The sequence below is a fragment of the Aethalodelphis obliquidens genome, unplaced genomic scaffold, assembly GCF_003676395.1.
Source record: "Aethalodelphis obliquidens isolate GAN/ISIS:26980383/991018 unplaced genomic scaffold, ASM367639v1 scaffold20, whole genome shotgun sequence".
Classification (NCBI taxonomy): Eukaryota; Metazoa; Chordata; class Mammalia; order Artiodactyla; family Delphinidae; genus Aethalodelphis; species Aethalodelphis obliquidens.
This window is the reverse complement of record NW_020837964.1, coordinates 19,480,308-19,508,211: the sequence shown is the minus strand read 5'-3', so window position 1 is coordinate 19,508,211 and position 27,904 is coordinate 19,480,308. Positions and strand designations below refer to the sequence as shown.

General features: G+C 43.7%; 1 protein-coding gene across 3 annotated transcripts; it reads right to left on the bottom strand.

Moving 5' to 3' along the window:
• Positions 1–394: 394 nt before the first annotated feature.
• Positions 395–24,366, bottom strand: DYNC1LI2 (dynein cytoplasmic 1 light intermediate chain 2). Of its 3 annotated transcripts, XM_027119687.1 has the most exons (13): positions 24,234–24,366; positions 24,029–24,102; positions 21,898–22,014; positions 17,826–18,056; positions 12,166–12,335; positions 11,356–11,449; positions 10,036–10,171; positions 7,772–7,883; positions 7,059–7,118; positions 6,262–6,303; positions 5,740–5,857; positions 4,809–4,925; positions 395–3,359 (listed from the first exon to the last, which is right to left on the bottom strand). In XM_027119687.1, exons 1-13 carry the CDS (start codon positions 24,338–24,340, stop codon positions 3,259–3,261), a joined length of 1,479 nt encoding a protein of 492 aa, XP_026975488.1. In that variant the 5' UTR covers positions 24,341–24,366; the 3' UTR covers positions 395–3,258. The 3 variants fall into 3 exon arrangements, with proteins under 3 accessions (XP_026975488.1, XP_026975490.1, XP_026975489.1); XM_027119689.1 differs by lacking the exon at positions 17,826–18,056; XM_027119688.1 differs by lacking the exon at positions 4,809–4,925 and having other exon boundaries at positions 24,234–24,365.
• Positions 24,367–27,904: the final 3,538 nt, after the last annotated feature.

Here is a 27,904-nt window from a genome sequence, read left to right as displayed (position 1 = left end):
ATAAAGTGTCCGATTTTCTTAAACATACTTTACTGTTGCCCATTTCAGCAGGTGAGAAGCATTATGGTACAGCTGCTCTGAAATTCCTCTATGAATCCTCAAGGCTTCTAAATTAGTTAAGTGAAAATTTCTTACCCAATTCAGATAATCAAAAACTTATCTAATAGACAAGAAAATATGTTGGACAACTCACACCCCTTGCACTTTACTTACAGCCTGGAACTCCACATATATCAAAATATGGTTTTAAAATATTCTTTAACAGAATTTCTGATAATTTCAAATGAGAGAGGTATACATTTTTAGCTACATGGTAGATACCTTATATGACTAGCAGACAATTCAGTGTATCTCCAGTGGGATGATTTATCATAAAGAAAGTCACCAAAAATTGTAAGCAGTCTGGATTCGTGTTTATTGAAGCCAGTAATTAGAGACATCTTCTTTTCCAGCACTAGAAAGCAAGGTTCCACATGACTGCATACTGCATCTGGACAGAGCCACACCCCTGGACTAAGGCTGGTGGGGGAATAATCTGCAGTCCTAATTTTAAGTTAAAAACACCAATAAACCTAGTATAGAGACAACAGTGAACTTTCACATACAGCATCAACATTGTTAAGGTCATGATGTACAGAGCAGTCACTTTCAACTTTGTTAAACTAATAAAACACATCTTCAGTTTAAATACTGGTTTAAAAATGCCAATCCAAAAAAAAAAAGTGCAAACAAAATTAAATAATTCTAGCAGCATACCCGTTGCATTTTTAGGAAAGACCAATTCATGGCCTTTATCGTGGCCTTATCTTCAAGGTTGGGCTTATTTCTTTGATTTTTCCATTTTAAAGACAAACAGCAGATGTAACCACTACAATGTACATAAATAGTCATAAAATTATCTTTAACAGTCTACCATACAAGTGTATTCTGCAAATGAAATGAATTTTACTTTAAAAAGTAAAGGCTGTTTATTGTTTGGCCTTTGGTTCCAATGCATGAAAATCCCAAAATAACAAAAAATATGCTCCCTCCTCCCACCCCCCCTAAAAAGAACCCTGCAGCTCCCCAAAGTTGGTAGACTTTGGCAACCACTGAGCACATGACACTATACATCAGTTTCTTCTGATCCTAGGAGTATCCACTTGTTATGAGAAACTAAAGTGATCTCCAAGAAACCTTCCTTCACAAGACAGGTGTCTTAGCATTTCTTCGGTTTTAGTACATTTTATATTGACACAAAAAGTGCTTATCAGTTTAAATGATAAAAAATAAACAAAAAGTAAAGTTTTGCATTAAAATTTAAAATCACACTGTATCCCTCTTAGGCATGTGCCGTTCGAAGAATTCTTTCTTATTTCTGAGGTCACTCATTTTGTGCTCCCTGCCCCTGCCAGCTGCTATGGAGGGATTAAGTGACCCCATCATTCGTGTGGCCACAAGCTGTTTGGCATCTATTGGTCATTACACCACAACCATCATTCCAAGTCAGTTTACTGTCATTACCTGGAAAATCTGGTAACTGGAAGCCAGAATACATTAAAAAAAAAAAAAAAAACTGAATTAAAAAGGGGGGAAAAAAGTGTATTTTCAACAATAAGACTGGCACAAGAAACACATTTTTATGTTTGTCAGAAAGGCAAGTAAATACTCAGCTTTCTCCTTAACAGTGTTCAGACCTTTACAGAAAAGCAACTCAAGACAGTCTTAGAGTCTTGTTATATAACATACGATATTAAGTTATGTCCAGTATGGTTAGTGGTCAGTCAAATCTGGTATGTAAAAGTAATGACATTAGGGAAGTTATGCTTAGACACAGTACAACAAACATTCATATAAAAAAAGTAAATTCCACATAAGTGAACTGTAGTTTTTCCCTTGATTTGACAACAAACGTTTTATGTATTAAATTAATGGTAGTGTTTGCATTTTAATGTTCTGTGTCATGTATAAAATTAAAAGTGCCATTTTAAATCCATAGAAGTCACTTCCAGGATGATGGTGTGGCATGACAATGTGCATGAATTTGCCCTAAATGGAGACACTTGAAACACTTATTTCCATAAGAAAAAAATGCTACAGTTTATGAAAAACATAAAACAAGAGAAATTTCCATTTTCAATATAAAACATTCACACTTATTTGTCCATCTGATAGCACTGATGAGACCAGGGAGCTAGGACAAAACCCTTTTGCATCAAAGGAACTCCACGAAGGTTTCCAATGACCATAAGGCAGGGACTGGTGTAAGCCAATTAACTGGAGTGTATTTACATTGAAAACCTCCTTCAAACTTTCTGTAGCACACTGCATTATGGTAAAATGAGAGGTTGGTCACCCATTCTCTACTAGTAGGCCAGCCTGTGGTAGTTAAAAAAAAATTTTTTTTAAAAACAAAGCAGAAGCTATTTAGAAAACACAATTCAAAGTAAACTAAATTTGTAACTGCTGACTTTAAACATACCCCACAGTGACTGCCCCACGACACACACGCGTGGAGCCCAACACCTCCCACAAGGACATGGCCTGGGCTAAGCACGTGAGTCCTGGGCAGCTGCCATCTTCCCCACCCCCATACCGGCTCCACCTGACTCAGGCATCCCCACACTTAACACATCTTTCATAAGTTAAAGATGCATTCAGAACAAGTCCAATTCCCATTTTGCTTAGTGTTTAGTTTGGAAATGCTTCTGATTTTAAGTCTTAAAAATGATTATTCGACTTCTACTGAACACACAGTATTTACTAACACTGCTCATCTCCTCCTCCTCCACTTCCTGCAACATTCAGCTTCCCTACCAACACTTCTCTCATTCCTCCTTTCAGTCTTTCTCTTTCCTGGACTTTCTGCTACTTAATCTGCTTCCCAAGAACAAGTGAATCTGTTAACATGCAACTGGTCAGACTAGCCACCATCTGATCAATGACTTCCTGGTCTCATTGGCTCCACCCTGAAAGTAAGTGGGCCCTCTTTCTCTCCATCTACCTTCCCCTCCCCAAGAAGCCCAGCTGCACTTGCTGCCCATGAGAGAGCCACATGCCTGAGAGTCCAAGGGTTATCCTTCACAAAGGGGTCTGACACATAACCTTCCTAAAGGTGCATTTCACACTCGGACAAGCCAATGAAGTATTTTTTTTTTTTTAAGTTCATCTCCCCTGCCCCAAAAAACTGATAGCATGTGCCATATCAGAAAAATCCTGGTCTTAGAGCAGATCAATATAGTTATTTGGTCATTTTACATATGCACTTTTTAAGGAGGATCAGGCTTCATTTTCTGTTGAAGAGTTTGTTACCATGGAGTCTGGTTTTCGAGTCATTCTATCCAGTTCTTCCTGAACATTTGTCAACACAGTCTTTTGTCCTTTAAAGAAAAAAAAAAAAGCAGCAGTGATGAGAGAAGAAAAAAAAATTTTTTTTAAGTAACATTTAAAATTATACAGATTTCAAAAAAAACCTATACAGATTTCTATAATCATTTTTGGTGATAATAACTCCAATAAGAATAAGGAAAGTCTTTTTTCATTGCAATGGTTATAAGGAGACAGACTCTAATTCAGCCCTTCTTAATTCCAAATGCCACAGGTCTGGGCTCCCCAACTACATTACTGCCCCCTGCCTGGGGATGCCTTTGTGCCAAACACAAAGGCCTTTCTGAAAACCCTCTCACCCCTATGCTCTCTCATCACCATCTTCCTAGAGGTGGTATTTGAGTTTCTGGCATGCAGCAAACGACTTTCTGTACCTCAGACAGAACAGGTGTTTATGTTTTGTTACTAATTACAACTGATTCACATGGATATCCTGGAACACCATATTTCAATAAGAATATAAGACTAAGGTTGGCCATTTCGATACAGCACAAAGTTGGTGCACATACTTTTTGTTCTTGAACATTAACTGGGGCCTAGAAGTGACCCCTACTTCCTCCCAGGGAATACCAGTTTATAGCCTGGGCCAACAGATCAGACAGATTCTGAGTCTTCAAGAACTCCAGAGCACCTGAAAGCACAGGCTGACCTGATGATGGAGTGATTTCTTGAGGGTTTCCTTTGATTGGAAAACATCAATTAAGGAAAATACTCTATTAATATTACTTATAGCCAATGGAAAATTAAAACCCTTTGGAAATGGCCTCAAGCTTTCTGGGAAAATTTGTAATTCCCAAGGAACCTGTTTCTTTTGTTTCAGAGACCAAAAAGACATAGACTTGCCCTATGTGCCCACATGGAAGAACAGATGGGTGGGCTGTCACAGAGATGTCTATGTGTGACAAGGGTGGGGAGCTTCATGGAGGAGAAAATGACGACCCTCCAGTGAGACAGTGAGGGTTCACAGGCAGCTGACGGCAAGACTGGAGGCAGTAGAGTGAGCAAAATCCTTGTAAAGCAACGCAGAATATTAAAGACTAAATAAAATGTCAATGGTACACTCTAGACCATGACTTCCAATGGACAGAACTTCTACACCTGGCCCATGTACTGGGCTGACCAAAAAGTTCGTTACGTAAGATGTTACAGAAAAACCCGAACGAACTTTTTGGCCAGCCCAATATTTAGGATCTACCTCAACTCAGCCAACAGTCAGTTCTTGAGAACCTGAATATACATAAATCCCACCTTAAATGTACCAAGAAACATGCATGGTAATAAGGTAATCCTACTGTAAAGTATACTGCTCAGTGTAAGGTGGAAATCTGTTCAGAACATCAAGGGGTCCGCAGGTCAGTGAAAGCAGACACTCCTGTCCACCACCCCACCTTCCAGCACTCCTTGATCACAAGGGTCCTAAGTCTTTGGGGGCCCTTCAGTACCTGACTTCTTGGCTGTGCCCTGCACCCCACCAGCACCAGGACTTCCAGGAGAGCCTGTTTTTTTACTCAACAGACTATTGAAGAAGCTGGCCAACACCCCTTCACTTGCTGCATTATCTAAGGAAACATTAAGAAAAAAAGCATCACACAAACTGAATGACCCAATTAAACAGCAACAAACTATTTTTCAGCTTGGAATTATACATTTGTGGTTATGATCTTCCTGGGATACTGAGCAGATTCATTCACTATGATGCCTTATACATTGCCACTGCTAAGGCTGATTATGTGTTAGCATAATTAATAAGTGGAAACCTGTTTAGATTTCCCACCTGTTCAGAGGCATAATAGATAACCTGTGCTCCATATCATCTCCCTGTCCATGAGGCAGTGTTTTTCAAAGTTTTATAAGCCCGTAACGTTCCAAAGCTGCTGTGAAAAGTTCTCATTCAGAATAGAAGACAGTCATTGAACATGCAAGAACTAAATATAATTTTAGGGTTTTACTGCAGCCAACATCTTGGGGTGTTATTAAGTCACTGGGGTAAGGGCTACTTAAACTAGTAAGTAACTGAGCTTGACAAAACAAGTGACAATTCATAAATGGTAATAATATAAACCTAATAAGCAACAAAACCGAGAACTCAAAATATACATTTTAAAGTGACTTCTTATGCTGTATTCTTCTCTGAATATAGAGGCCTAACCAAGGTCTTAAACAAAGCCAGGTGCAAGGGCCACCAATTCCAACAAAGGAAGAGGCCTTGGTCTCTGCCAACCATGAACTCCCTCTCTCAGAGAGAGGAAGTGGGAAGCAGCCCTTCTTGGGAAAGAAGCCTTGAGTCTCCACCTTCCAAACCCAGCTACTCAGCCCCTAAAGTAGGAACGAGGCCTAGGACTAAACCACTCTCCAAAGAGACAGGATACATACTTTTGATGTTTGGGTCCGGCTTCTTTACTGATGTGCCTGGGGAGGCACTAGGCACGCTGGCTGGCCCTCCCCGGCCCTGGGTTCTTGGAGAGCCAGAGGGTCCTCTTGCAGGGGATTCCTAAGTCCAAAACCAGCCCAAGTCACACACAGGCATAAAAATAACAGAAGGTACATATTCCAAAAATGAAGACATGCTTCTGCAGGGTATTTTTCACAGTCTAGGGAGAAGGGTGGCAGGAATGGGAGTTTGTGCCCAGCTCAGTCCCTTTTTTAGATCCCAATTTCTCCTGAGAGAAGAGATACCAAGATAACAAAACCCGTTCACTCTAATTCCCAGAGCTGTATTCCTTCATTAGACATTTTCTGAGTTCCTACCATGTTCCTGGCCCTGGGCTTTTAGAGGGACCAAATTCCCTCCGAATATACAAAAGCTCACACAAATGTAAGCTCTCACAAATAATGGTATAAAGTTTGAAGACATGACATTGGGTCTTGACCCTCTGTTTAGTTTAAGGTACTCACGGAGGCTCTCGTGGGTGTGGCTGGCTGCTTGGCAAGGAGTGACTGCAAAGAGAGGGACACACCGATCATTAACCAAGGCCTGCAGAGTGTACTGAAGGTCCGGAGAAACACTTCCAAGTATTCCACTAGAGGGCACCATTAACAACAACCAAGTCAGAGGTTCTACACTATAAATGCAAAATATTTAAATTGAGCAATTTGGTATATGGTGAACAAAAAATATTCCCAGTAACCAGTTTTGAAACTAAAGAAGCAATGAGAGCACAAAAGGAAAAGTTGGTAAAAAAAAAAAACATCAACACCCCCTGCTGACCTGCCTGCATCATCAGGCAAACCCGTGATGTGTCTAACACCACTCTCAGTGAAACAGAAAGGTGGGACTGGGTCTGCATTCTGAACTGTCAGCTTGGGTTTACTCTCCTCACCTACATAATGTGTATATCAGCTCACCTGCCTTCACGCACAGGGCTCTGTGGGACTATGTGAACTAACGGAAGTGAGGTCAGGGCGTCTGGTAAACTGTCAACATGGGAAATACTACGCCAGAAAATCTACATTTGCAGACAGAGCAGGTACTTAATAAGATACTAAGCCTATCACTGTAGGAGAATCTGCAAGGCAGGAAGGGGATCCCCTGAGGGGCCCCCTACCCTGTACCAATCCTAGAAATGGGAGAGAACAAGAACTGGTGGCAACCCCTTTGTCCCTGCAAGCTCTTTGTGATACCCCCACTTCATGCCAGGGAGCTGGTTTCATTCATGAGAAGGCCTCTGCTCTGGCCTCACTGGTCTTCTTACCTGTTGCTTCATTAGGAACACCTGCTCATCCTCCGCTGCCAACTCTTTGTCCTGGACCAGCTGTGAAGTGAAGTGACACACTCATTTGTGGTCATAGACCAAGAACACCCCCAACTACTTGTCAAAATTCATGCTGAAAGGAGAATCTTGTGCTCATGTCTCAACATGGGTTTGGGGAGTCCCTGCGGTGACTGCAGAGGTCAAGTCTTTCTAGCCTGGCAAAGACCCTGTTCCAAGACCAGCCTTGGCATATGGCCAAATGACATTTTTAAGTCTGGCAGGTTCTAAACAATACCTCCCAGATCCGGGTCTGCAGGTGATCACAGGAGCAAGTGGGATCTACTAACAGTAATCCAGAGGCAGCAGTGGCAGTCCATCACTCATGCTGTGCCACCCAGAGCCAATTACATAACACGATTTCATCTAAAGACTTTTTTTAAAAGGCCCTTGGATTATTTCTTTTTACCCCCCCAAATGGTTCAATGTGTAAGACTTGTTTCTTTATGTTTCTTTTCCCATGAAAAAAACCTACAACTATTTCTTTTTTTTTTTTTGGTGGTTGAGCGGGGAGGCCACGCTGCGCAGCTTGTGGGATCTTAGTTCCCTGACCAGGGATCGAACCCAGTCACTCCGCAGTGAAAGCGCAGAGTCCCAACCACTGAGCCGCTGGGGAATTCCCCACCTGCAACTCTTAAAGTGATTGATTTTGGTACCTTTCTCACAGGAGGTTTCACAATAAAGTCTTCATATGCATCTTCTGGCTTCACAGTTGTGAAATTTTCATGTAAAATAGCTATTTTCTTTTCATTGTCCCAGCCTGCAGGTCTAAAGGCAAAGACACAGAGACTGACTTGCTTTTTCTGGGACTGCCTTATGGAATACTCAGCACACCGGGTTAGAGAGGACTCCTGGCTGAGATCCTTTCCCACAAGTTCTGGTCTGCAGTTGCTGGGCCGGCTTGTAGCTTTTGGCAGACAAGCCAATATTCACTGCAAGTGTAGTCCATCAGCTCAACCTCACAGGTCCTGCTCCATACTGAGTTCATGAGGCCCAAGGCCTAAGGAGCCAGAGCGAGATCTTACTGACTATACATGCTGACCCAAAGGAAGTGTTCAGAGCTTTTCCACAACTCTGCTGAGAAGAACAAGGACACAATGGGGCCCTTTTCTGACAGAGTGGAGAATACAGAGCAACACATAGGATAGAGCTCAGGATAGGGCTGTTTCTCTGGGCTTTGGTATGAAGACACCCCTGTGAGCTGTTTCTCTGAGAACTCTTCTGACAACAGTTTTCTTATGGATTGGTTAATTTTACTGATGTGTGAATATGTACCCTGGAGCCAAGGGGAGTAGCAGGACCTGCACTATCCTGGGCCTCAAACCAGAGGGACACAAGTTCTTGAGGATCCTATGTGGGAGCTGCCCAGCTTGACATCGCAGGGCAGGATGGCACCCAGGTTCCATTAAGCTAAGCTGCAGCCTAGGATAAGGAACAATTGTAAAATGCCCTATATGACATACTTTTATCTAGAAGCTCTAAAAGATGGCAACTGATTGTTCCCACAGGCTTCTCATTCTCCATCCAACTCCTGCTCCACAGCTCTAGAACCAAGAAGGTGCTTAGCCAGGGCTCTCCACCCCAATGGCTCCGACGACTTCACTGGCTCCCCAACAGGCAACTACCAACAGGACCAAAGGTGCAAAGGGACAGAGCATGACCAAGATACTGCCATGACCTGTGTCACCTTCAGAAGCTCTGAGCTTCTTCTCCACTCCAGACCAGCCCTGAACACATCCAGTCTCCCTGATCCTCCCTCTCCTCAGGATCACAAGTGATTTGGGTACTGACTGACTCCAAAAGCATACCACTCACTGAGAGCTTGTGGCTTTGGTGCTGGCCTGACTGCTCTAGACAACAATTCTCTAAAATCAGTCTAAGTCTCTTGTCTGCTGTCTGGGAAGAGCCCAAGTGAGGCTCTCCCTAAATGTTGAGGAGGCAGCCTATTCGGTCCCGAGAGCTCTCAGCTTTCACACCTTCAGTCTTCTCCCAGACTCTCCCACCCTTCCACTCCTTCTGGCCTGCCTGGGATGCACCACTCACCCTCCCAGCATTACTCCTCTGCTCTCCCTGCCACATTGTCTCTACTACCCCAGTACTGCCCTACCCCTCCTCGGCTGTGTGTGTCCATTAAAGTGCCATGTGCAGGGACCACATCTCATTCATTTCTGCCCTCAGCATAGAACCTGGTCTCCGAGGAAGTGCTCAGTATTTGTTGAACGAACTGTAATTCTTTCTTAAGAGGATATCTAAGCCTAAAAGCATGATACTAGCACAAGTCCTCTCAGGGACCACACCTTTAACATTTACTTATGCATGAACAACACCCACCATTCTCCACTGAGAGAATGACACAAATTAGGACTAACAGGTATCCAAGTCTCTGCCCAGGACAATCAGCCCCAGTGGCTCCTCAAATGTGAAACACCAGAAACACAACAGGCGTTCAGTACAGCCAAAGCTCAAGCTGATGGGATGCGAAGGAGGGCGTAGGCAGTCATCCCTGCCAATGGATGCCAATAAACCAGATGCTTCAACGGAAAACGTTCAGAATCCTCAAAGCACCAATTCCCTATACTGCAACTCCCTCACTCAGCCGGTATTCTACCAGAGTTGACAGTAAGTGGCAAAAATGTTTTAGCAACTTGCTCTCAATGAAGAAAGGCAGCACCCCTAACCTCACTCCACCCAGTTCCCCCAGACTGGAAGCAGAATGGCAACTAATCTGGAAAAGAGCAGAGATGGAAAGGTGGGTGTATATATCCCCTGTGAGGTCCAACTCCAAGCACTTTGCCCCAAGGTAGTAGAAAGCTGGCTGTATAAGAGAGAGACAGAGCCATCTTACTTGGAAGGACAGAATGTAAAGAGCAAATGTACCAGGAAGAGAAGCGTTTGAAAGCATCACCTATAAAGAACTCACATAAAAACTGCTTCCTTTTCCACAACTAAGGCAGGCGTGGTAAAGTGGAAACCATATGTTTTATGAACTATGTACTTATACAACAAGTCGAGGTTTTTCTCTTCCTTCACTGATGTGTAAATCAAGGCCGCTCCATCTAATCAATCTGCTTAAGGAAAACCAATTCACTGCAAGAGGAGACAAAAGCAAATACATACAAGCACAATCCTCAAAGTACTAGTCACAGGATACTCAGTTTTTGATCAACACACAATTAATAGAAAAATTAATAGAAAAGAAGGTCAAAAGCATAAAGCATGTTGATGATAGCGGGCCACGTAGTTCATTTCTGAACATGTAAACTGTTGTCTTCTGACCCATCAGGTTGCGTCCCAGTCAACTTAATGGTTCTGAGGGTAGCCCAGGAAAACCCTCAGCATATCCAGGGTACACAGATTCTTTCCTAGACAGATGCCCACATGTGATCAAGTTGGTCATTAAGCATACAAGAGTTGGGTACCTACATGTTATTGGCACCCTCCACTGAGCTGGACAAGCTTAAGAGCCCAAAGGAAGTAGTGGAGCCCACCCTTACCCTCCCCCGCCCAGGATGTGGGATGATGGCACCAACTGCTATTGGATTTTTACAGAAACAAGACTCAAAAGTCTGCTGACACAGCACCTCTCTCACGGACAGCACAAAACATAAACATAAAGGAAACCCTGTAGCAGCCAAAACACTATCATGTTGGATAATTAACCTCTTCTATAAAAAAAGCAAAGTTTAAAAATATTTCCAAGATATGATAAAAATAATTTGCAATAAAAGTATCACATATCAGCTTTCTTCTTAATACAAAAGCCTATCAAATGTACACCATTAAAAATAAAAAGTAATCAAAAATAGGCAAAAATTATTAAGTCTCAAATTCCAACACAGTAAACTTTTAGAAAGTAAAATGATGTATACCACGGGTTCCCAACCCCGGGTCCACAGACCAGTATTGGTCCTCAGCCTGTTAGGAACCGGGCCACAAAGCAGGAGGTGAGTGGTGGGCAAGTGAGTGAAGTTTCATCTGCCGCTCCCCATCGCTCGCATTACTGCCTGAACCCTCCCCTGCCCCCCATGGTCCGTGGAAAAACTGTCTTCCACGAAACCGGTCTCTGGTGCCCAAAAGGTTGGGGACCACTGATGTACACAATTTCACCCTGGCAAAAAACTATTCTGGATTCAGGAAGTACTTTATCTCTTTGAAGATGCCCCATCTGGAGGAAGCCTGGATTAGCACACACAGAAGGGAGCCTGTGCCCCTGGGCCCCAACACAGCGCCCCAAGGATACACTGGAGGCAGAACCTCCGTAGGTGTGACTGGATGAAGTCAAAGTGCTCGTCCCTGTAATCATGCTCCTTCTCCAGGACACTCACCGCATCACACTGCAGGTAAGATAGAAAGAGAAAGGAGTCACCTTTTTGCCTCTCTGCCTGCTAAGGATGGGAACACTGTCTTTGTTAGTAATAAAGTATCATGGCTTCAAAGGCGGCGGCCATGGGACTTCCCTGGTGGTGCAATGGTTAAGACTCCGCGCTCCCAATGCAGGGGGCCCGGGTTCAATCTCTGGTCAGGGAAATAGATCGTACATTCATGCTGCAACTAAGAGTTTGCATGCCACAACTAAGGAGCCCGCCAACCACAACTAAGATCCAGAGCAACCAAAATAAATAAATTAATTTAAAAAAAAAAAAGGCGGCAGCCACAGCCCAAAGTCCAAGCATTAATTAAATAAATAGACAAGAGTGAAAAGCCACTGGAGATTCTTCTTTCATCCTGGGCCTCGGTTTCCACATCTATAAAGTAGGGATATGATAGCCCTGATCACCTCACAGTTGCTCTAAGCATCAAACAAGGTCACATCAAGAAACAGGCCCACTGGACATGGCTGTGCACTGCACACTCCACAGGGCTCCATTCTCACAGAATATGATGTGAATGGCACATGCTGCAGTTGGGCAACCTAGTGGCTCTGACTAGGATCAAAGAACTTTTGAAACCCCCCATTTTTTTGTTTGTTCTTTATTGGATTTTTTTTCTTAATGCATTTTATTTGCTGCACTGCCAAACCCAGCCAAGCGTACAATTCCCTGGCACACACCTTTGTGCACACCACCAACACTGGGATCCCCAGGTTATGAGTCAGCACGTTGTTACCAAGAGGCAGGGCAACATTTTCTTCATCAGGACCTGAGGTCAGAGGCCCTCTTCTCTGTGGGGAACCTTGACAACCTTCCTCAGGCTCAACATAGTCTTGAAAATCTTTCACAACTACAGGTGAAAAAGAAAAAGAAAATTACACACACACACACAATAAAAAATGCACATGCCAGCTTTAGAAAACTGAAGCAGGTAGTAATAAGCACAAAACATAAAGAGTTGTGACAAACTTCCTAACTGCATCTGACTTAACTGCAATATTAGGGATTTAGGGATGGTGATACAAAACCGCAATTCTGACATTTTCAGTCAGTCTGAGCAGTATAACTTCAGAGCAGTAAAGATATTCCCCCGGTCATCTTTAATTGTATCTAACTCTTAACAATTAAACAGGTTTTTAAAAACTCCTAAGGCTTCAATAGTTCCTACTATGAAAAACAAAACAAAACACTTTTTTTGGACCACGCTGCAAGGCTTGCAGGATCTTAGTCCCACTACCAGGGATTGAACCCAGGCCATGGCAGTGAAAGAGCCAAGTCCTAATCACTGGACCACCAGGGAATTCCCAACACTTTTCCTATATATTTTACATCTTCAAATATTAGGATAGTCGAACTGTGTTACTTCAACAGACGCGACCACTAGAATACGTTACAACTTATAAAACTCCTCAGAGTTCTCATCAGAACCACCTGAATTACCAAGAACATGCTGTTTCCATACAGCTGACGTGCGTCCGTGCTAAAGAGCGAGGCTGGACTTACCAGCACCATCTGCATCTCATCATCCTCACTCTTGTGGACTCAGTTTCATCTTTAGGAGATCCTGAGTCACATGTGTCACGGACCTGTTCCTGCCTAACACAATAAGGGGTGAGTGATATAACATCTACTTCTTGGCACTATTTTGGCCATGGGTGCAACCCCACAGGAGGGCCTTCAAGCTGAGTGGTCCATGGTCTTGGTTAAGGCAAGTGAACACAAAGTCCACAGACCTGCACCTTTTCCTGGGTGCTTCAAGGTTATATGTCAGGCCAGAGAACAAGGACATGGTGATTAAAGCTACTTCGAGCCGGCAGCTCTACTCTTCTACACACAACATGACTAAAGGACCAAAAGGACTTTTACTCTCATCCACAACATGCTCACTGAGGAAAACACAGACAACTAGATTAAAGAGAATCTAGAGAAAAGTGCATGTACTCTTCTTCAACCACAGAACAGGTTTCGAATATTTTAAAACAGTGAGTCCTCATTTACAAAGACTTTAGGTTATTGTTACATAAGCTTCTGGAATTATCTGGGAGCACAATACCTTTCATATAATACTGGAAAAAAACCACTGCCTAAACCCTAAAGCACAGATATAACATTTCATCTCTACAACTTCTCTTTAATTAAGCTCATTCATATAATTTCATTGCCAATATAAATAATCTACTCATGGGACTTCCCTGGAAGTCCAGTGGTTAAGACTCCATGCTTCCAATGCAGGGGGCGCAGGTTCAATCCCTGGTCAGGGAACTAGGATCCTGCATGCCGCGTGGCCAAAAACAAAAAAAAACGCACAAAAACAATCTACTCAAGAGATTTTTTTTTTTTAACCATCAGTGCAGTTTATTTCTTCAGATTCAATAAATGAATACTCAAGAGATCTTTACTGCATTGCACTTTGGACAAAAACAGAGAAGCATTTTCTGATGACTGTTGAAGGCTCTTAAGAAATCAAAGGCTCCCACATTTTCTCTTTTTTTTTTTTAAATCTGCTTTACTTTAGCTTTATGGAGCCAAGATTGACACACAAGAAACTGCGCATGTTTAAAATGTAAATCTTATTTTTTTTTTCTTTCTGGCATGGCTCACGGCTTGCAGGATCTTAGTTCTCCGACAGGGATTGAATCCGGGCCACGGCAGTGAGAGCCTGGAATCCTAACCACTAGGCCACCAGGGGACTCCCTAAATTTGGTATTTTTGACATATGAATACACTCATGAGTCAGTACCACAATCAAGACAGTGCATTCGGGGGCTTCCCTGGTGGCGCAGTGGTTGAGAGTCCGCCTGCTGATGCAGGGGACGCGGGTTCGTGCCCCGGTCTGGGAAGATCCCACATGCCGCAGAGCGGCTGGGCCCGTGAGCCATGGCCGCTGAGCCTGCGCGTCCGGAGCCTGTGCTCCGCAACGGGAGAGGCCACGGCAGTGAGAGGCCCGCGAACCGCAATAAAAAGAAAAAGACAGTGCATTTATCTATCACCCCCAGAAGTTTCCTTGTACCTTTTGGTAATCTATCTTCCCCACCTGTCCTCAACACCATCCCTAACTCCAGGCAACCACTGATCTGCTTTTTTTTTTCAATACAGATGAGTTTGCATTTTCTAGAGTTATAAATGTAATTTATATGTATGTAATTAATTTACATATGTAATTACATTTAAAATATAAATATAATTGAGAATATGTACTCTTTTTAGTCTTCCCACATTTTCTCTTTAAAAGCATTTTAACAAATCTTCAAGTCAATGAAAAATACAATGGCTTAACTGTCTGGGTAATATCTATAATTGCCCAAGGTCACGTGAGGCACTCAACCGGGCTTCCAAGACAGTGAGCATGGCAGAGCCTGGAACAGGTTACAGGTAAGCTAAGTGACTGTGGGAAGGAAGGCAGGGATGGGGCAGCTCCAGCAGTCTGCTCCACGAACCTCCACTACCCAGCATGCTGTATAAACTCTGCTGTATTCTACACAGGCCATGATATGAAAATGGTTGGGAAACCCTGGGCTAGGCTATTCTCTGAAGGAATGACTGAATTATGGCTATCCAAAAACAGTAGGAAACGCACATGTGTTTTTAATAACTCAGCATTTTAGAAAATAAGCTGGAAGGCAGAGCAAATATTCATAACGGGGGTGGTGAAAAGGAATGATAAAAACATAGTGAGGACTGTGTAATTTGGATAATAAAATGTGCATTTCCCTTAGGGTACACACATACCACAGTATTAGCAGTTTCTCTCTAGGTGGTGGGATGGCCAGTATTTCACAGCAGGGGCCATCAGCCCACCAGGGGCTCCCCTTTAGCATCAGATGGGAGTGGCTATGGGAAGGAGACTGCAGAGTGCCGCCTCTTTCTCTTCTTTTCCCTCCTACCTCATTGATCACCCGTTAGTTCCACAGTTCTGAGAAGACCCAAGAGACTGCACCTAATCTTTTTCCTCTACTTGATAAGCAACTGAAACCCCAGACACAAAGCAGGAAAGACAAGACTAACCTACACACAAGCACCACCTTCTGGCAGCTTTAGGGGTTGCTCTGCCCTCCCCCTCAGACAAACCCTGCAGCCAAGCAGCTGCCACAGATTCAGGACCACTGAGGAACCTAATCCAGAAAGAGACTGGCTGGCCATGGAGCGAGCACTTTCCAAACTCAGCAGATTGGAGACTGGTGTTGGATCAGAAAGCAGGTTGGGTGACAGCCCTTTGCTCATTCAATACAATACCTAGAGTCCAATTAATCTGGAAAGTGGGAGTCCTCTAAGCAAGAGGATGGCCAACCACTTTATTAAAATGTAACCTAAAACTAGCACTAACAAAGGCACTCCTTCAACGGGTAACAGAAAGGCGTGAGTACCATTCCAAACACCTCAGAGGAAAAGTGGTGAACACACGAGAGGCTCTCAGAAGGTTAGCCAGAGCCATGAGGCACGGTTGTGGTTCCAGCAATCGCCAGCCGCCCTCCAGTGTCCTCTCCTCTTCCTCCTTACAACCAAACCGAGCACTGATACTTAGAACACACGGCCACACAGACTACATTTCCTTAGGAAATGTCTCCTTAGGAAGACAGCAGGCACACACCCTTCAGCCCTTCTTTGCGTTTCCTCCATCCTGCTGCCTGCAACACAGATGTGAAGGCTGGAGCTCTGGTTGCCAAGAGGAAGAGAACCACACCCTAAAGATGACAAAGCAGTAAGTACAAAGGAGCCAAGGTCCTTGACTTGTCTTCCTCAAGATGCTTTCCAGGCCTGAACTGCCTCTGGATTTCATTCACAGGAGAGAGAAATAAAACCCAGTCTTGTTTAGGCCACTGTTATTTTGGGCTTGTGTCACAAAGCAGCTCAATCTAATCCTAAGCAACACAGACATCAATGACCAGGACCACAAAATAAATTCAGTGTGTCATGGGAGCACAAGCTCCCCAGGAGCGGGCACCTTGTCTGCTGTATGTATCCCCAATGCCTTGAACAGATCTGGCACCAGGCAGACAGTCTCCCTATTTGGGAAAGAAAAACATCCTTGGCTCAATCTCTTCCTTTTTTTGTTTTAACAAATCTTTACAAGGTTATAACTCTAGGAAAACAGGTTCAGAAACTGAAATCTCCTGTGCATTAACCCACTAGTCTGGGTACGATGGTAAATGCGTAGCGAAAGGAGAACAGCTCTTCAGGCTCTGAACTATTCTCAGAAGTTGTCTTTAGGGTCTCTATTTCAGGGGAAAAATAGGCTTTATGTAGAAAGGTCAGCGTTTGAGGACAGATGTGCTGAGCTGCATAACAATCACTGCAGCACACGTGGGTGTCCCAGGAAACACACATGCACACAGTAAACTAAAGAATTCTATGTTAAACTCCCTGTTTTAGCTAATGTAGTCAGGAGCAAGTGAAGTTATGACAGGAAGACACACAGCAAGAAATCTCATTTGAAAAGCACATCAAAATTTCTGAACCCTTCTGCCAGTACGTTTGAAGATCCTGTGTGCCATGCTCCAGAAGCCCTCATTAATTCACTAAAGGGAATGATGTCATCCCGTGGAAATAAGCCAGGCTAAGCCAAGACTGCCCTGGCCAAGACAGCACTGCTGATGCCACAGCTCCAGCCCCTGCCCCTCCCATTTCCCTGGCAAGTGAACAGAAGCTGATGTAACTGCACAGAAGCAACGAAAAGGAAAAACAAGCTTCTGAACCACATTAAGGAAAACAAAACAAAACAAAAAGAACTTCCTTTAAAGTTCTCTGTTCTCAAAAGGGCTTGGATGCCTTGAGTCTTAAAATATCCTTTCATTTTAATGAAAAAAAAAAGAATTTCTTATTTCTAACTAAAATCATATTTGCTGGATCCCCAAAGGAACTAAGGTAGGAACTCAAAGATTTATCTTTTGTGGGTCTTCCTTTAAACGTGTCAACAAGAGGGTCCATAGGACCTCAATGGAAATACAGGGAAATGGACTCAAGCTGCAGAGATCCCAGTAAATCTCTACACCCACTGATACTAACTCAGCAGACCACGAGTTAAAAGAACAGCAAAAAGACTCACAGAACTGATCACATTTTGGGGGTGAAGGAAGAACCCTTATTATAAAAGAGAACCAATGAAAATAATAAGGAATACTGATTTACTTTCTTCAACTGTGACAGCTGAGATAAAGACTGCTTTGAAGACTTTCTGACTACTGAATCTACAAAAGCAAATCTGAAATAAATGGTGCAAACAAAACACAAACACTCTGTAAGGGAAGCTTTGCAGCCTCTTGACACTGTGAAAAGGAAGGTGGCTGGAACCATCCAAAAAGACGAGTGAATTTTCCAATTAAGAAAATCCTGTTTTACTTACACTTCCGTTCCAGCTCCCTCATTTCTTCTGGTGGAATTTTCATTTTATCAATGTGCTCACGTAAAACACTAGCCCATTTCTGTAGAGATTCCATCATAGTCCAAGGCCTAGACATGTCTGCAACAAAAATCACCAGGGTCTCCGGCAAGAATTCAGCAGAAACTGCAAATTTCAGCAGACCTTTGTGATACAAGTCTCCATCCAGAATCCACACATTGCAGCGTGTGTGATCTAAGAAAAGAAGTGAAGCTAAGTTACTGACAATGACCATCAGCACAGCTCAAAGAGCCACATAAGGAAGAACTTAAAGGTGACAGCCACAGAATTCCACACAGAACAGAGACAGAAATCCTAACCAGAAAAGGGTCCAAGTGCTCAGTGGACAGCAACTCTTCATCAAGGTGCCTTGTGAACTGTTTAAACTATAAAATTTTTTAACAACCATAATATACTGTGTCCACATCCAAAAAGATTCCAGCAATGTCTGAGGAGTAAAGAGTGAAGGACATTTTATCTTTCAATAAGAATCAAAAGATACTAATAAAAGCTACAAATGTTCCCCGGACGACTGTGCCATAGTCTAAATAATCCATTCTTCTAAGATATCAGCAATCTGTGAGGCAGCAAGCTGTGCCGAAGAGCCTGTGATTAAACAAGCTCTTCTTGTGTCAGTCACACTAAACAGTGTGCTCACATACCACAAAGGGTGCCAAAGAGACAGGACCTTTGTATTTAAATGCCAAGATAAACTCATTACTTATATAAACTGAGATATGAATTACGGGGTGCCTGATAATATTAAGGAATTACACTTATTTTTGATATGATAATATGATTATTTTTTTAAAATCCTAATCTTTTAGACATACATATGGAAGTAGTTACAGATAAAAAGATATAATGTCTGAAATTTGTTTTAATAATCAAATGTGGAGTGAAAAGAGAAGAGGGTGAGAATACAGCTGAAATAAAATTGACCTAGAACTTTTAACCTGAAGGCAGGTGACAGATATATTGGGGTTCATCAAAATGGTCTATGCTTTTATGTAGTTTTGTTTTCCACAGTAAAGTTAAAAACATATACAGACAAATGTGCAAGTGCTGACATTTAATGAAGCATGTGATTCTAAAATTATATCTGGAAGATCAAACTGTAGAAGATAGTTCTCCAAATTAATAATATACTTTTTAAAAAATTTTAGACATGTTTTTGAGAATTTTTTTTAATAAAAGCACCATGAGGGAGAAATCCTACTATCAAAAATATCATTTCATTAATTTCTTCCCCAATAAATTGCAACTTACCCTTTAAAAACCTGTCTTCTGTTAGCTACCTTTTTTTGGGTATAATCAATTCACTAACATGCTGTGAAAAATTTTATATTCATGACTTTATTTCAACAGTACAACAAAGGTATCTACATCTAGCTATACTTTCAACACTCTAATGCATTTCAGATAGCGGTTTTGATTTGGATTCTACGAATGCCTTCAAAAATACTGCACTGTTGGGACTTCCCTGTCGGTCCAGTGGTTAAGACTCTGTGCTCCCAACGCAGGGGACACGGGTTCGATCTCTCGTTGGGAAACTAAGATCCCGCATGCTGCACGACGTGGCCAAAATACAAACAAACAAACAAACAAACTGTACCTGAAGTCTACAGATTTTAATGTCTGCCCCTCACCAGACACGGTTCTTTTTTTTAGCCTTTCTTCCCACTGCCCACTACATATAACTCACCCATGTGCATGGAATTACACATACCACATGTGGCATTAAATGGATGCCCCCAACCCTTAAGTCAGAGGTCCTTTGACATGCCATGTCCTACCACAAAACAAGGACAAGCCAGAACCTATTTTCTCTACCTGGGTGATTCTTTGCAAAATGTATATTTATAACCTAGTCACACCACACAATAAAAAATACTGGGGCTAAAAGATGTTTAATTAACCACAAGTAAGGGCAACTCTTTCATCAAAGAGGAACTTGCAAGTAGGCAGCTTAAAAAAAATCCCATAAATGCAGAGATCTAAGTTTTTAAGGCAACCTTAAGGAATCTGAAATAAAAATTAACATGTATTTTAACTCAAAGGTAAGTGAATATAGTTACTTTGATCCTTGGCATGAAATATGTTTATGCCCCTTTGAAACAAGCAGCTATAGCAATGTCAGAGTATCTACACCATGTTTCATATACTTTCAAAAGGGTACTAGACCTACCACCTGTCTCAAGCACTCAGCTACACTTGACACATGCCACCTCTCATTCTGTCAACCTACAAACTGGTACCATTGCCCAATACTACAAATAAGGAAACTGAGGTGTAGAGTGGTTAAGTCAGTCACAACTAGTAACTACCGGAGTGGATTCTGAACCAGTTCTGCCTGGCTCCAAAGCCCAAGTTCTTTCCACAATAATCATCAAAGACAGGAAGCAAAACACTCAGACATATGAGGCCCCCTAGCCCAGCTCGGTGACCCCTGAGTCCCAACCCTACCTACACAAACTCCGGTGGGCCTAGGTGGGCACTGGAAAGCCTCTGCTCTCCTTACCCAAGGAGAGCCCTTAACACCAGGTCTACCTCCTACCTTTCTTTCACATCCTTCAGAGAATGTTCAGTATGGCAAAGGAAGCCAGGGAAGAAGGAGCAGGAATAAAATCTTGGGGTTCTAAGGTGACTACTAAGTTAAGATTAAAGGGTTTTTCCCCTCTATTTAAATGATTCTTGGATCTCGAAGAATTAAGGTGCAAGGAAGGACCTGGGTTCAGCTTCTTCATTTTAGCAATAAGGAAATGGGGAACCAGAGGTGGTGGGGTTTGCCCCCTTATATGATCACCCCTACATCATGGTCCTTATTGTACAAATGGGTAAACGCAATTTTAAGAAAGTAATTTAATGAAGATATTTCATCCTTACACGGTAACTTTTCTACAAATAAAAAAATCTAGGCATTAATAATTATTTACTTTAGAGCCATCCAAGATCTAACACAAAGCCTAAAATTTTACAAAGGAGGTATTACTGACTAGTGGTAACCAAAAACCATTATTCCAATCCAACTCACAATCGTACTTATCACAATTTTAAATGATATCTAATCCTTATAATAGGGCTTACCACGCACTTTTTTTTTTTTTTTTTACCATGCACTTTTAACCATCCCAATTACCCAGAAGGTAGAAAACGATTATTATCCACATTCTAGACGTGAGAAATTAAGAGAACGTTATTACCTCTGAGCCTCTATTCTCTCCACTGGGGGAAAAAACAAAACAAAACAAAACAAAAACACACAAGCAATCAGCATTTCTACACTGTCACAAAAAGACTCAAAACTCTCTTGTGAATATCTGTTAAGCTTTTATACTCTAAACCACATCAATTTCAGATTCTCCACTAAAACCAGGCAGAGTAACAATGGTGCCCAGATCAGTCTGCCAAGTGTTTCTCTCATAGAAAAGTCCAAAGCACTTAAAAACTTCTTCGTTTCTTAATAAATTTTATCTATCTATCTATCTATGGCCATGCTGGGTCTTCGTTGCTGCACGCGGGCTTTCTCTACTTGTGGCGAGCAGGCGGCTGCTCTTCATTGCGGTGCACTGGCTTCTCATTGTGGTGGCTTCTCCTGTTGTAGAGCACGGGCTTTAGGCGCGCGGGCTTCAGTAGTTGTGGTGCACGGGCTTAGCTGCTCTGCGGCATGTGGGAGCTTACTGGACCAGGGCTCGGACCCGTGTCCCCTGCGTTGGCAGGTGGATTCTTAACCACTGAGCCACCAGGGAAGTCCAAAAACTTCTCAGTTTCTTACTTTCATGTGCATTTGAAACTTTACCCTCAGTCTCTCCTCTTAAGTAAGGGCTACCCAGAGCAGCAGGTAACAGGCCCATTCCCCATTTTGCTAACATACTCTGTAAAGAAAAATAGGTAAAGTCCTACAAAGAGATACACTTCATCTATTCCCCTGTGATTAATTCTCTTAGCCCTAAAGAGAAAATTGAGAATGCCTGGGCATGTTGCAGGAGTGGCAACCGAGGAGTCAGAGACTTGCATGGATCAATGCTTCACTCACCATCTCGGTCCTCGTCGTGGACACTGAGGTAGAGATACTCTAGGCCTCTTCCTTTTTTGCCATGCTCAGCTCCTTGAAGTTTAGTCATGAGGGTTGTTTTACCAGAACCATCTTCACCTATAAGTGATGCACGTAAGACAAAGCGTACCGCTTATTCTAGGCAAGGATGGGGAGTCTGGACATTCACACAAGGAACTTTCATGTAGAGCTTGCTATTGAGGTCTCACCTGTATTCATAAACAAAGTAGGACCTGCTGTAAGAGTGGTCAGGGTGGGGAGAGGTGATAAAGGTGGCAATTTCCAAGATCTAAAATGACAATCTACTGCAGTCATCCTTACCCCACAAGGAAAGGAAGAAGGCAGGCCTGCAGGCCCTACCTATAATTTATAAGACACGCATCTGGAAAAGTGAAAGTAAAAGGAGGGGCTAGTTTCTCACAAGATAAACTTTTACCATAAGGAAAGCAAGAAATCTTCAGAATATAATTAACCTTAAAACCTAGGGACTCTGAACTGAAAAAGTCTGATCCTGCCTCATAATCATAAAGAATGAAGCTGTTATTCACCTTTGATTTTAGTACATTTCTTTCATAAGCACCCTGAAGACTAGGAAACTGATGAAAATAATTACAGACCTAAGCAAAACTCTTAAGCACTACCTTAGTAATGACCAAGCGCCTCCTCATCCCCCTCCACCCAGCTAACAACTCTCCCTCCCCCCAAAAGGAACCTTAAACATCAGCAAGAGCCACCACCAAAACACACTACTAAGCACCCCTGGGATTTAGTAATATGGAATTACAGAACATGAGAACTGAAAGGCATCCCACAGGTCCAAGTCCTCCTTTCCACCGCCAATGCCACTACCTTACTCAGGCCCTCCACATCCCATCTGGACACGGTGAGCACTCAGCCTGACTTCAGTACCTGCTCATTTTGAGCCACCTGCCACTCTGCTGCCAGCACCCCCTTTCTAAACACACATCTGGTGCCCTTGATCCCCCAATTCGTGATGACCTCTAAGGGTCTTCTGTTACCCGCTGCAGTGGTCATCAACTAAAGACCAGCCACTCACCTCAAAAACAGTGGGAAAACCACCCTCACAGTGATTCCCGTGAGAATCAGAGGATGGAGGTAAAATAAAAGGCCCTTAAGAATCGGGTGCCTTCAGGAAAAAGCATCGACTCTTCAGCCTTCCACCATCTGCCTCGAACTTACCTCATCAGACACCTTCCACAAGGAGGCTGTGGTAACTTCCAACACCCCCGCCTCGCCTTGTCACCTCTGTATTCCTCCAAACACTAACCCTCTGGGCCCCTACACGTTAACACCTACCCTTCAAAACACCTAACTCCAAACAGCAACAAGCCATATGATGCGCCCCAAATCATCTGTCTATACCCAACATGGTGTAGTGCAATCACCAACACATCTATCTGTGTCTCACTAAACTGACATTCTTGTGTAGTGTCTGAGGAATGTCTGTGCTGTCCCAGTGCCCAAACCGACAGTAAACGACCCACTCAACAAATGGGTCTGCTGTATAAATGAACCCAGCCAAACTCCCTTACTTGTATGAGGAAAGGAGACCAGAGACGCTGAGAGACCTAACCCAGGTAACCCAGCAGTGAAGGCTAAAATAATGTAGGAAAAGTCCCTGGGGAGGACTCCAAGACCTGCTGTCCTTTGCAGCGCCCCTCCCACCGTGCACCGCTCATCAAGATAGAGAAATGGCTCCTGTGGCATCTCCCCACAGCCCGATGACCCCCAGTCACCTCGTTCGCCCGCCTCCTCCGCTAACTTCATCTACTCCCTCCCCTCTCTACGCCCGCAGTTCGGTGAACTTCGAGGCTATGAGCGCAGGAAGTCAGGGACATTTAAAGCAAAGCTGATGTTGCGGCCAAAAGACTATGGAATGTGCCGACGAGCCCTTGCCAGCATCCCTGGGCTCTCGAAAAGGGGCAACGTCCTGACCTCGGCCGTGGTGGACTTGGCCACTCTCAGGCTGTCCAGCCAGGGTCTCCAGGCTCTCCCGGGCAGGAGGCAGGGGAGAGGAAGGCTGGCACCAGTGAGAGGGCGCCCGCCTCGCCCACCCCAGCTCCCCGGGCAACGCCCCGCCACCGGCGCTCACCGAAAACCAGGATGTTCTTGCCGGACGGCAGCTTGGACCTGGCGCGGGTGGACACCTCGCTCAGGATCGAGGACCTGTGGGGACAATGGCACAGCGGTCGGCCCTGGGGCCAGCCTGAACCTGACTGGCCCGCGACGGCCCGTTAAGTCTGTCCGACGGTCCGGCCCGGCCCGGCCAGCCCAGCCCGGCCGCCTCGCGGTCTCACCATAGGCTCTGGCCCTCCTCCTCCTCAGTGGTCAGGTCGCCGGCGGCCGCCACCGCGGGCCCGTTAGGGCCCAGCAGCAGCTTCTTCTCCACCCCCACCGGCGCCATCTTGCCAACTGCAGCCACAAAGAGGGCCCTCCCCCGGGCCCGCCGAGGACCCGCGAGGACCCCGCCGGCCCGCCCGCGCCTGCCGCGCCCCCAGCCGCCCGCCCCGCAGGGTCCGCGCCGCCCGCCGCGCTCCGCCGGGCTTGCGATGTCCGCGGCTCCCGCAGGGTCTTGAGGCCAACGCGGTGGCGGGAGGTGGGCGGCGGTCAGGCGGCCGCCGGGGCAGCCCTGCTCGGGGAGGCGGCGGCGCGAGCGGGAGCCACCCGGGTGGAGGGCGCGCTAGCGGCCTCTGCCGGCCGAGGGGCGCAAAGACACCCGTTCCCGGTCCTCCGTCAGCTGGCCGCTCCAGCTGCGCCGTCTGGGGCCGAGGCACCCGACGGACTGAAGCGAAAAGCTCAGGCCTTGGGATGAGATCAGTACAGGATATCTCACTAAATCTTGTCTAACTCTTTTACGGGTGAGGAACTTGAAGCTCATAAATCTTGAGAAACCTGACCAAGGATCCAGTGCTTTCTGGCTATCTTCTGATAGCATCCCGGTACTTCCAATTTTACCGATCTTAACCTGTTCTATCATGAACTTTGCTTAATCCTAATCGAACCACGAATTGAAAGACCGGCCTTAAACTAGACCCCCAAATCCTCACAAATATCCTGCTTTTCACCTCCTCCTTCCTTGACCCTATTAAGACCACGAGGTAGTGATCTTTACTGTAGTGAGTAATTCGCTTGATTTTACGTATAAACAGGTGTTTGGTTTTTCTTAATGATATTTTCTGGGAGCCAGCATTTGACACCAGAAATAGGAGGCTTTAATTTCCTTTCTTCAGGAAAAAAGAAAGAAAAAGAGAAAGAAAGGAAGGAAGGAAGGGAGGAAGGAAGGAAGGAAAAAAGAGATATGAAGGGGGAAGGGAGGGGAGAGAAGGGGAAGGAAGAGGGTATTGGAAGAAAAGGAAGGAAAAAATACATTTCACCTATCGAGTTTCACTTTAGGTCTGGCCGCTACCTGAGGGCTCTTGCTAGCCTCTGCGGAAGCAGAGGCATTTTACAAGGCATTTCTAAATATCACAAGAAAGTAGGATATGTCAGAAAAGCAACCATGTATGTGGGATGCAGATGAGTAGGATTCTGATCCTGACTCTGCCAGAATTTTGGCAGCATGAATTATGGCAGATCCAACAAATGGGCATATCATCTGCCAACCTGAATATAAGGTTCAAACAAGACAATGGGAGTGAAAACCTATTAAGAATTATACCCTGGAAATCTAGGAAGAGCAGGAAAAGTGCTCTAAGTCATAAAAAGGTAAGCAGTGTCTGAATTTTCACAGGACAAAAGATGGAGTTGAAAACTACAGGCTAGTGAACTTCATCAGCCCTAGGTGAAATTCTCTAATGTGACCAGTTGGAAAAGGAAAAGACAGCACCAGATTTACACAGTTTCTATTTTGCAGGAATAGCAGGTAGGAGGATGCTGCAGACCTTGAAAATTCAGATTTCAACGGGGCATTTGCCGATGCACATCATAGACAAGAAAGTGAAATGTAGGCTGGATGATAGTGTTGAGGCTTGTTAAAGACCAGGCCCAGAGGGGGCTGATGAGGAAGGACCACCAGAGGAGGCTGCTAGGGACCCGGCCCAATCTCCTGCTCTGACCCAGCCAATTCAGGGTGCCATCCATGACCTGGATGAGAATGCAGCAGCACACTCACAGAAGCTGTGGATGACCTGAAGCAGGAAGGGAGGCCTAACACACTGGATGACAAACTGAGTACAAACTAATTCTAACAAGATTAAATTTAACAGGGGCCACTGAAGTCCTGTAGTGGAGTTAAAAATAAATGTGTAAGAACAAGATAGAAATTAATAAAAATTATAAGTCTTAACTATATCAACTATAATCGGAGAGTTGGTCATGTAGAATGCCAAGAAGTATCTTAGGTAAGGTCCATAAAACCTCTTTGGTCCTAGCAAAGAAGTTGATCCCCCTACTCTGCCAGTCAGGCCACGTTTCTTTCTGGACACAGTTTATAAACAAAAAGGTACCCAGCGGTCAGTGACTACGCTCATAAGGGGACATGACACTGTTCAGCTGAAACAGGAAGTAGCTGGGGCTCATCAGCATGAAGGATAAAGGATGTAGAGGAGAAAGTGATAGATATCTATCTGTAACTCTCTCAAGGGCTGGTATGTGGAAAAGAGATTCAACTTTTGTGGTTCTGCAGGAGGTACTCCAGAAAAGTATATTTCATTTTAGCATAATGAAGAACTGACCATCAATTATCACCCTGTGAAACAGTAAATTCCAGGTTTCTGAGGATATATGCAAAACTAAAGTTAGCCAATGTCCAGATCGTTGTACAGCAGTTTATGCCTCCGGCAGGGAACTATAACTGAGGTCAGCCCCAACTCCAAGGGTCTGACATTATTGCAATCCCTTTTTATTCCCTGTTGAATTGGCCAGGTCTGAGTCCCTAAAGTCAAACAGTCCTCTAATATGTGATCATTCTTTGGCTTTCCTTTTGATGTGTATTCACTTACTTTACTACCAAATTCTATTTGAGGGAAAAAAGCAGTTCACATTAACCAAAAGTTAGCCAAGGGTTAGGATAAAATTTCAAGGTTTCAGAAGGCAGTATAGGTTATTTTAAATATAGTGTCAGTGACTGACACAAAACAGTGTCCCAGCTACAGTATGTCATACTCTTGGGGATGCTCTGTAAGTAGTATTTGATTTCCTGTTACATAGATAATTTCCAATCAATCAAAAAAAAAAAACTATTGCCAGTAAGGCTGAGGCAACAGACAAAATATTTTCCCCTTTGACCTAAAACAACATTCATACATCTTGAGAAATATACATCAAAATAACCCAGCAGACCATTTAAATCATCCCCATAGTGCTTAGGAAATACTGACAGATAATGGACTAGAGTCATTCACACTTTAAATGATACAAAGAATTTTCCTAATTGTAAATTATTCTCAAGCTTAAAATTTTTCTGCTTATTAAACCTCTGGAATTTTCATTGTGGATCAGAATAAAAGATATTTAATAAAAATTCTGCTTTATCTAAGTAAACATGGTCATGATCTGAAAGGGTGAAAGAATACATGCTTATAGGGAAATACCCTTTCGTATTTATATGAATGACATGAAGCAGTGACCCAATGAGTACATAAGCACAACTGAGCTTTCATGCCCTGATACTTGATCACTTTGCCATAGCAACAGCATTTTAGGTATAATGGAGGATGCATCAGCATGATGGAATATAAAAAGAGTAAGAAAAATAGAAGTTTGAGATCTAATAGTTTGGTTTCCAACTAGAAGAAAACTAACTTAAAAGCAAACAATAAAAAGTTGTTTTAAACAATTTTTGTTGTTGTTGTTATTGTTGTTGCTTTGGCCGTGCTGCGAGGCATGTGGGATCTTAGTTCCCTGACCGGGGATCAAACCCATGTCCCCTGCATTGGAAGTGTGGAGTCTTAACCACTGGATCACCAGGGAAATCCAAAAGTGTATTTGTTTTATAAATTATTTTAATAGTTTGATGAGCTACAGCATC